The sequence below is a fragment of the Tupaia chinensis genome, unplaced genomic scaffold (assembly GCF_000334495.1).
Source record: "Tupaia chinensis unplaced genomic scaffold, TupChi_1.0 Scaffold000088_1, whole genome shotgun sequence".
Lineage (NCBI taxonomy): Eukaryota > Metazoa > Chordata > Mammalia > Scandentia > Tupaiidae > Tupaia > Tupaia belangeri.
The window spans coordinates 7,898,697-7,909,312 of NW_006159550.1; the positions used below are offsets into that span (position 1 = coordinate 7,898,697).

The following is a 10,616-nucleotide window of genomic DNA, read 5'->3' on the forward strand; positions in this document are numbered from 1 at the left end:
CGGCCGCCCGCCCGCCCGCGGCTGCCATCTGGCCGGGAGTGTGCTCTGCCCCAAGTCCAGGCCGCTCTCCCCGTCTCTGCGGTCTCAGTGAGGGCAGAGAAAGAGAGGAAACGGCTCATGAGCCCAGATGTGCCGCCACACTTCCCTGGTCCCCCCTAGCTGGAGCTGAAGCGTCCCCTCCGTCCTGTCTGTGCCCCGTGACCGTCACCTGCGGTGGTCCTTGAGTCCACACTCCGCGAGGCGCGGCCGGCACAGTGGGCTGGCTCGGCCACTACTGCTGTGCGCTTGGAAGCTCGGAGTCCAGACATAGGCCTCAGCACGCCCAGCAGACCACACAGCAGGTGCACGCACCACGCACGCACATACACACCCACACCCACAGCAACCCGGGAGCCCCTGGGACCTCCTTTCTTTCCGCTCCCCGGGGAGCCTCTCCTGTCTGTCCTGCCGGGGCGGGTTTTCCACCCACGGACACTTCTGGTGCTGGGTGAGCACTCGCCCGCACGGTCACTGCTGGGAAGGGAAGGCGGCAGGCATGAAGGCAGGGTGTGTAAGCGGGCTTCCCTGTGAGCGTGGGTCTCTGCCCTGCGCTCACGCATGCTTACGTGTGGCGCTGGAGCCCTTCACGTCGCTGCTGCTAAGGAACTGTGACACTGATGGCGCACCAGGGCTCTTGAACAGACGAGAGAAATTTCAAATTCAAAACTTAGATTTCATTTTAAATTGGAATCCAAATTTAGCCATGCATGTTTTCCACAGTTATCTGTGCTTTATAAACCACATATCTGGTGGAGTAGAATTTCAAGTCGCCGTAAGCTTTATGTCACTATTTAAGTTGCACACAACGGCCTTGGACCCTCTGAGCAAATTCAGGCGCCCGGGCCCTCCCTCGCTCCGTCCCCCGGCCTCGCCATCTTCTGTAAGGAGGTCAGGGATGCAGGCGTGTGTGCGCGGGTGGTGTGTACTCACATGCACACGGAGGGCTTCCCAACCTGCTTGGACCACTGAAGTAAAGCAGTCTCTGAAAGCTCAGGAGGGACCCCCTCTGTAGACCCTTCCCCTGATCCTCCGGGAGCTCTGGCCTCGGGGCAGGAAGGAGCTATGCAGATGGGAGGACTGAGAGTGCTCGGACTGGAAACCGTGGGCCTTCCAGACCTACCCCGGCTCTGGTCACAGCAGCGAGTTCTGTGCCTGGAGCAGAGCCGAGGACTCACTTTCACTTTGGAAGGGGGGGTATTTTTACTAAGGAATAAGAGCATTTTAGTTGTCGCAACATTCCTTAGGAGAATTCATTGATTTGTTTCCATTCACAGACTGCTCGTGATATTTTGTGTGTCTTATCTACAAACACTAATCTGAGGTAATTATATGAGGGTGTTTTTAAAGCATTCTAGACTCAATTGTTTTTATTAAAAATGTTTGTTTGTTTATTTGCTGCCATTTTCAAGTCACTGGGTCCAGGCCTTGCACCATGGTCGGCCATGTGGGAATCCAGCACCTTAACCACCACGCCACCTGCTGGCCCGCTATACTCAATTATTAAATAACTTACTATAGTACCAGTTTGTCAAGTGAATATATATTAAGCTCAGCATTATGGTCGAGGAAGGAGACATGGACCAAACTCTAAATGGCTGTCATCCTTAGGGGTTTCTTTTATGTCGTTGGATTTCCTTTGGTGATATTTATACCTATCAGAGTTTAAATTGATCGAGCTTAATTTGAACAGATCACTAAAATTAAAATTCAGTCAACAGAAGCAAGCTAAGTTTTATTTTGGCCTTTTAAAAAATACCTCAGAAGGGACCAGCAGTTAGCATAATGGCTATGTCGCTGGACTCCCACGTAGTCGACCGCGGTTCGAGTCCCGGACCCGGTGGCTTAAACTCACGCCGGGCGCGTGTGCGTGCGTGCCCAAGATCCCGAGAGGAGAATGGAGGAGAAGGGATTGTGGCGTGGCCATCCCCCCTGGGGGGTGATTTCCTGCTTTCTATCTCTCTGTCTCTCTCTGTCTGTCTGGCGAGCGCACGCGCCCTATAGCAAAAACCTCTCCAAAAAAAAAAAAAACTTCAGAAAAGGTACAATTGTTTTTCTGAATGTTTATGAAAATTTTTCTACATTTATATTTACAGTTATTTGCTAAATCACCTTTTCTGGTAGTTTTAATGAACTCTCTAGAATTAAGGCATAAACAAAATGTGAACAGAGACCATCAGAGTACCCCGTGATCCGTAGGTCACGTCCGTCACCGTAGGGCCCGGGAAGTGAGCTCCGGAGAAGACTCCCTTGTGAGCGACATCACACCTCAAGCTGCATTTTACACTTGGTGGTGTGTAATTAGATTTTACTTCATGACCATTTTTCAGAACAGTTTTAGAAAAGTTGTGAAGATAGTTCAGAGCTTCCGTGAATCCAGACCCTGTGTTTGTGCACCCAGTAGTTTTGTGTGGTCTTCAGAGAAGGAGTTTAGAGTCCCGGGTCATTTGCAGAACTCACTTCAAGATAAAGGCATGAGAGACCCACCCTACCGAGTGCTAGTTAGATGGAGCCCGGGGATGTGCCTCAACCTCCAGAGACAGGCAGTATCGAGAACTCATGAAAGGAGTGCATGAAGGCTGGGGAACAGGGCCGAGCGGGACCTGGCAACGGGGCTCAGATGTGTGTGAGTGTGGGGGAGGGAGCCTGGCCTGAGGGGCCCCTGGGTGGAAGATGCTGAACTCCAAGTAGGGGGTGTTTCTTACTGATAGCGCCTGAGAGTGGCAGGCATGTGTGTGTGTGTGTGTGTGTGCATGCTATGTTTGTGCTGTGTGTGCATATGTACATGAATGTGCTGTGTGAGTGTGTTCCATGTGTACACACATGTGTGCATGTGTGTATGGTATGGGTATGTGTACATATGTGTGAGTGTGCTCTCTCTGTGTGCTGTGTGCATACATACATGTGTTGTGTGTGCTGTGTGTGGGTATATGTACATGAATGTGTTGTGTGAGTGCACTCTGTGTGTGTGTGCTGTGTGCTCTGCATGTATATATATATATGTGTGTTCTGCGTATGTGCTGTGTGCATACGTACATGCATCGTGTGTGCTATGTGTATGTGTGTGCTGTGTGTGTGCTGTGTGCACTTTGTGTGTACACATACATGCATTGTGTGTGCTATGTGTGTGTGTGCTGTGTGTGTACACGCACCTTGTGTGTGCTGTGTGCATACGTACATACATTGTGTGTGCTATGTGTGTGTGTGCTGTGTGTGTACACGCACCTTGTGTGTGCTGTGTGCATACGTACATACATTGTGTGTGCTATGTGTGTGTGTGCTGTGTGTGTACACGCACCTTGTGTGTGCTGTGTGCATACGTACATACATTGTGTGTGCTATGTGTGTGTGCATGCTGTGTGTGTGCACCTTGTGTGTACTGTGTGCATACGCACATGCATTGTGTGTGCTATGTGTGTGCTGTGTGTGTACTTTGTATGTGCTGTGTGCATACATGCATGCATTGTGTGTGCTATGTGTGTGTGCTGTGTGTGCATGCTATGTGTGTGTGCACCTTGTGTGTGCTGTGTGCATATGTACATGCATTGTGTGTGCTATGTGTGTGTGTGCATGCTGTGTGTACTGTGTGCATACGCACATGCATTGTGTGTGCTATGTGTGTGCTGTGTGTGTGCATGCTGTGTGTGCACTTTGTGTGTGTTGTGTGCATACATGCATGCATTGTGTGTGCTATGTGTGTGTGTGCTGTGTGTGTGCACCTTGTGTGTGTGTACTTTGTGTGTGCTATGTGCATACGTACATGCAGTGTGTGTGTGTGTGTGTGTGTGTGTGCTGTGTGTATGCACTTTGTGTGTGCTGTGCGCATGCGTCCCTGCGTGTGTGCATACACATGGGCTCAGGGACCCTGTAAGTTACATGTAATCCAGGCTGATAGCAGTACATATGGAAAACAGCTGTGTCAAGAAAAGAATTTCCACTCTGAGATCGCGCCTAAACGTGCTGATTGTAAACTTCATATGTGACGTTCTAGAAGGCGTAAGCGGTTGGGCTGGCGCACAGTCCCTGTCGGTCTGCTTCCACCGTGGTGCCAGTCCACCCTGTGACCACCAGCAGCGAGAGGCCTCCCACTTTGTTCTTTTCTGTCCGAACGTGGCTATTCAGGGTCTTTTGTGGCTCCATATGAAATATAGAATTATTTGTTCTACCTCTGCATAAAATGCCATTGGGATTTTGACAGAGACCTCATTGGATCTGCCATCATATTGGGTAACGTGGACATTTTAACAATATTCTTGCGTTGTCTGGAAAGTCACGACGCATGTTTTGCATAGAAAGACATAGAAAAATACACCATGACTTTCCTGATGACCTAACACATCTTTCAACCCATGAAAATAGGATGTCTTTTCATTTATTTTTTCAATTCTATTTCTTTCTGAAGGGTGGGTGTACTCACCAGAGATGGACAGAGAGACTAAGAGCGAAAGATGAGAACACCCTGAGGGGGCATCTGCGATTCGGAGCACGCGTGGGCGCACGTGCACACACACACACACAGAGCGAGTGCCTCAAGCCGCTGGGTCTGGGTCTCAAACCATACAGTCGGCCGTGTTGGACCCACCTGCCTTGGCCATCGTACCACTGGCTGGCCCTGTTTAGGCGCTTTTAAATTTCTTTTACCAGTTTTCAGAAGACGTCTTCCCCATTTTTAGAGTTTTTTCATGGGTTACCTCCTTTTCGTGACATTATGAAAGGCGCTGTTTTTCTGATTTCCTTTTCAGATAGGTCATTATTAGCGTATGTAAAAGCATCCGACCTTTCTGTGTGGGCTTCACATCCTGCAACTCAACCGAATCCATTTACTGCTCTCCCAGTCCTTTGGTGGAACCTTCAGGGTTTTCTGCAGATAAGATCATGTCTGCAAAGTAGAACCATTTTATTTCTTCCTGTTTCATTTGGACTACTTCCCCCCGTTACTTCGGTTAAGACTCCCCAGTCTGTGTTGATCAGAAGAGGTAAAGGGGTGTTCTTATCTTATTCCTGATCTGAGAGAAAGACCTCTCAGTTCTCATTGCCGGGAAGGGTGCCGTGGACAAGAGCACGTGGTCTTTACTGTGTGGCTATGCTCTGCTGTGAGCGTGGGCTTCCGACGTGGGGGGCCCCTCCTGTGGCTGCACCTGCAGGTGCCATCACCCGACGGGCTGCCCCAACCTCTGTTTAAATCCGTGGCTTCCATGCCCCTGAGCTTCCTCTGGAGACTTGTTTTTCTCCTCAGCCTCAGAATTCACAGGCAAAGTCTAAGCATCGTGTAAGGCCTTCTCTGAGAGTAAAATGCTCAGTCTTTCTAGAGAAAATTCACACCGTCTTCCCCTTTAGTGCGACTCTGATGTAAACTCTTGAGGAATAGGAGTCATCAGGCCAGCAGGTGGTGTCGACGGTAAGGTGCTAGGTCCCACATGACTGACTCCACTGTCTGAGTCCCAGACCCTGCGCCTTGAAAACCATGCTGGGCGTGCGTACCTGCGTGCCCCAGATTCCAGGAGGGGAGTGGAGGAGAGAAGACTGCAGCATGGCCACCCCCCACGAGCGATGCTTTCTTACATTCTCTCCATCTGTCCGTTCTCTTCAGTGAGTGCGCACACCCTATAGCAAAAATCTGAAAAAATCCAAAGGGAAAAAAGGGTTCAAATCACCTCTATGCTGTTCATGCTGTGTTCGCTGCTCACGGCCTGGAACACAGTGGGGTCCTGGGAATACTTAGTAATCTGGGTCTTCTCTGGAACTAAAAATCTGTATCTGCTTCACCAACAACTTCTCTTGTAGGCAGTTACTGTAGGGGCGTAATCGGAGATGCTCACAGTTTTATGTAGCAGGTGCCCACATTGCTTGTCATTGTGGAAAATAAAGACAGCTCGAAGCCCAGCAGTGCTGTCTAAAGTGCCGCCTCTTCTGCACTCGAGTGAATTTAACAGAGGGCCTCATTTTACCTTGACCACAGGATGGCTCTTTGACATACTTTATGTAGGAGTTGTCTATGTCTTGACTTTTAAATTGCTGTAATTGTTACTAGTATTAATTATTTTTATTTTTATTTATGTTCCTGAGCAGTTTAGAGAGGATCTAATTTTTAAATTCTAAGAAGAAATAGATTAAGTGTATTTTTAAGAAGTCAGAGAATACTGGACATTCATTGAACAGGTAATATTTTTGTTTTATTCCAGAAAACAGCTCCTTGAACATGGTGAGGTAAAGCTTCCGTTCCCGTCTCTGGTACACTGTGCATTAAGTTCTGGTTCAAGAACATCCAGCCACGGTTCCCACCATCGGAGCTGCGTGACCCAGCACTGGTGGCAGATTTCTGCTGGTCCTTCTCACTCTAGTCCACTCTCACTTTTGAGTAGTAACCAGGACTCAGGAGCCAGAGGCTGCTTGCCGACCACGGTATGGTGAGGTTCAGTCGCCTTCATTCGTCAGCAGTACCAAGCCCTGGGTTTCCGGCCTGCGGCATTAACGAGGCACGGCCACAGGAATGGGCACTGGTGGCCCTGTGACCAGGGGCCTCCCCAGCACAACAGCCCAAGGGCCAGGCGTCTGCAGTAGCTCCGCTGTGCTGCTGAGCACCAGAGGTGGCCCAGCGACGTCCTGCCCTCCAGCCGAGGCCGGACGAAGACGACACTGAGCCGCTAGGCCACATTCTACGTGGTGCTAAATTGTTTTGTGGCATCAAAGTTCAGTTGGGCGGGGAACCGGCAGTTAGCGTAATGGCTATATCGCTGGATTCCCACGGAGTCGACCGCGGTTCGCGTCCGGGACCCGGTGACTTAAAACTCATGCCAGGCGCATGTGCGTGCATGCCCAAGATCCCGAGAGGAGAATGGAGGAGAAGGGATTGTGGCATGGCATTCCCCCCTTTCCGTCTCTCTGTCTCTGTCTGTCTGTCTGGCGAGCGCACGCGCCCTATAGTGAAAATCTCTCCAAAAAAAAAAAGTTCAGTTGGGTTAAAAATACAACTTCCTGAGCGGTAGACTTTTTAAGTGGCGTCTTGAAGGGGAGGTCAATTTCCTAAGAGGAAAAGTGAGTTTGAACTGAACAGGGATAGCTCGAGATTGGGTCCTCTTTGAATGGCCACTGGCCGCGTGCTGAGCTTGCTCAGAATGCTGTTTCTCCTGCTCACAGAGAGGGGGTGTGTGAACTAGGCAGTACTGGCCGGCAAGAGAGGAAGCCAGCATCTTGGCGACTTCCCCAGGGCAGCTCCTTCCTTTGCCAGCCACAGTGGAGGGACCCAGACTCCTACCCTCGGGGCTCTGCCACTTCTGCCGTGTGGCTTCCAGGCTGGCGCGGGCCGCACGGGGGCGCTTGTAGCTGGAGGCTCCGTAGGGGCCAGCCTGGAGGAGGTGTGCATCACTGCTTGCCCAGAACCCGGGCCCAGGCTCGTGACCTCTGCTGTGCAGGGCACGTGGGAGACCACGTCCGTTGCGTGTCCGGGAGGAAGATCTCAGGGGCACCTGTGGTGGAGCAGAGGCTCAGGGGTACTGGGGAGCTCACCTGGGTCTCACAGCTGGCCTGTGGGGAAGCTTGGACTCGAACCTGAGGAGTCCGTTTCCGAAGCTCTCAACGCAGTGGTCGGCCACAGTGCTCCCCGTGCACAGGGCCATTCGCCTGAGTGGCTTCGGCTGAATGAATGACCTCATCCCTGCCACAGCCCTGGGAGGTGTGCTGTCACCTGGGTCTTACAGACAAAGAAACTGCGCATAGGTCACGGCCGGCCGAGCGTCGGTGCGGAGCCTGTGGCCAGAGAGTCCTGCAGACGCCGCTGCTGACCTGAGGACGCGGCAGCAGCAGACGGCAGCTCTGCGGGCCGAGAGCAGGCCTGGCGGGAGGGGGCGCAGAGCCCTTGGCCCTCACGCCGTTTTGCTGCTTTTCACTGTTTTCCGTTTCTCCATCTGTCCTCACTTTGCATATTTTCTCTCCTTCTTTCCTTTTTAATACTAATCCTATAAATTTAGCAGCTCGGTCTCCACTCGGCCTGCATATGCCAGGTCCCTGCGCGAAGGAATGCAGGATTTAGGGAGGCGAGGTGGAAAAGCACCCAGATCCGTGCTGATGACAGGTGCATGCACGAGCCAGACGGGAAGGAAGTGCGGAATCTGGGCGGAAGGGCTCGGGCAGCTGGGGAAGGGGGTTACAAACGGCTTTGCAGGGAGGCCAGCAGGTGGCTTGTGTTTAAAGCGCTGGACTCCCATATGGTCCACCATGGATCAAGTACCAGACTCGGCAGCTGGAATACCCCTCCGGGCTCAGAGTACAGTTTTTTGCCCTTCTATTTTAAAAAGAGATGATATTTATGACTGAAAATACAACGTTCAAAAGGTGTAGAAAATGCAGACGAATCACCAAAGAACCCCGTTAACTTTCCGTTGTGTTTCTCACAGCCCCTGTCCCTGTCCCTTCCCCGTAGGTTTACACACACAGACATGTTTTCACAGAATTAACACCGTCTGTGCACTCAGAGTTTCATGCCCAGAAAACCTTTCCGTGCCACCAAAAGCTCTCCTAACGTGTGGTTTCAAATGGCGGCACAGCTGCGGGCATACGGTGGCTGACCTGTCCCTCCTCACTGGCCACTTAGGCCCCTTTCCACTTTACTATTTAAAAATACACCTATGTGGTCCTCTTTGTAGATCATCTCTGGATGTTGGCTGTTCTCTTACATAAATTGTTAGGGTAGAAATTGAGTCAAAGATGCTGGTTTTTTCCTAAGTCCTCAAGAAATATTTCTAAATTACAGAAAGGTAATTATTTTAGTCTTTTTTAAAATGTATTATTTTAGTCTTTTTTTAAATTGCATCCTCTCTCACATTCAGTTTCAGTGTCAATATTCGTCAATTTAATAGATGAAAGTATCACATTGTCTTTAACATTTCATTTGAGTATTAGTGACTTGGAACAGTGATAGGTGCTGTTGAATTTTTGTTCCATTATTTTCTCATACTCATTGTCCATTTTTCTAGTGAGAAGTTGCTACCTTATGAATATGTCTGTTAGAAAAGTATTCTTTGAAACCTTTGCTCAGCAGAACCCTGCGTGGGGTAGCCCGCCAGCCCGTGAAGATGTTTCCCTGAGCTCCCGACTTCTGAGATCATCTAATTCTGCAGCACACGATTTCTGTGGCTCATCAGGCAGCACACGCCTCGCGAAGCATGTCATATATACGTGTGTGTAGGTGTGCGGTCTGTGGCTCATCGGGCAGCACACCCCTCGCGAAGCGTGTCACATATACGTGTGTGTAGGTGTGCGGTCTGTGGCTCGTCGGGCAGCACGCGCCTCGCGAAGCGTGTCACATATACGTGTGTGTAGGTAGATGTGCGGTCTGTGGCTCATCAGGCAGCACACGCCTCGCGAAGCGTGTCACATATACGTGTGTGTAGGTAGATGTGCGGTCTGTGGCTCATCGCTTGCTTTGCACAAGATCTTGCACAAGTGTCACCTTCCCTCCTGCTGGGTGCTCCCACTGGGGGTGACGCGTGCCCCCCGTGCCTCGCACCCCGCCCTGCCTTCCCACCCCGGCCCACTCCATCATCCAGCCCGCCGCACTGGCTGTGTTCTGGCAGGCCGTGTGCTGAATATATCCGTCGCCCTGTCCGCTCACTGTCGGTCCTTGCTAACCCGACTAAAGTGAAGACCCAGAGGTCGGGACTGCGCTCCGCTGTTCCTGAAGCCCCCGGGCGGGACCTGACTTCGCTGACCGAGTGGACGTTAGTGGACTCATGACTAAGTTAGGAGAGGCCCAAGTTAATGCACAGGAGGCATCTCGGTCTACTTCACTCAGTTATTAGTCTAAGGTACGTGAAGTGGAAACATCACCTGTCCCGCTCCTCTTTTACAGCTGGTTTTCCACACCCTGCAGCTGCTGGCGTTCACGGCCCTGGCCGTCCTGATCATGAGGCTGAAGCTGTTCCTGACCCCACACATGTGTGTTATGGCGTCCTTGATCTGCTCGCGCCGGGTAAGGGTCGGCTCTGTTCCCGCAGGACGGCCTGGAGACCCGCTGGGGCCGGGCAGCTTTGCCAAGACATGGGAGCGAGGCTGGAGTTTCTGACGGAGCCGGCTTCAGGGACCGAGCAGTGAAGTACTGCCTCAGGATCCGCCGTGCAGCCAGAAGTTCGGCTTCGAGCAGCTCGCACATGACCCTCAGGCCGCGGCTGGCATTTGTCGGGTAGCTAAGGCTTATCTGGCAGTGCCCTCCCTACACACAGTCCTTGGCACTTGGTCCGTCCCAGAGCTTCCGGGCTCACCAGCCCTGCAGTACTCACCTGTGGGGTGACGGGCAGGCAGGGGCTCTTGTATTAGAAGCCCCAGGCAGGCGGCCAGTCTGGGGCTCCTATCCTGCATCCGGTGTACCAAACAGCTAGACAAAAAGTAAAGTAAAGCTCTCTGTTGAAAACAAAACAAAACAAAACAAAACTATGTTGGGTGCTGTCTTTCCAACTGTCTGTCTTGCTCATGGAAGAATAAGTAAACTTAAAAATAAAATTTTAAGGGGCCAGCAGGTAGTATGGTGGTTAAGGGTCCTAGACTCCTACATGGCCGACTGCAGTTTGAGTCCCGGACCTGGCAAC

General features: G+C 51.3%; 1 protein-coding gene across 2 annotated transcripts in view; it reads left to right on the forward strand.

Annotated features, from left to right (window-relative positions):
* The window catches only part of DPY19L2 (dpy-19 like 2), an 85,028-nt gene that overhangs the window by 50,642 nt on the left and 23,770 nt on the right, over nt 1-10,616 (forward strand). For both annotated transcript variants that reach the window (XM_014585764.1, XM_006143030.2), the window contains exons 14-16: nt 1,314-1,360; nt 6,219-6,243; nt 9,884-10,003. In XM_014585764.1, the coding sequence (XP_014441250.1) occupies nt 1,314-1,360; nt 6,219-6,243; nt 9,884-10,003 (192 nt within the window). The remainder of the gene's footprint in view (nt 1-1,313; nt 1,361-6,218; nt 6,244-9,883; nt 10,004-10,616) is intronic.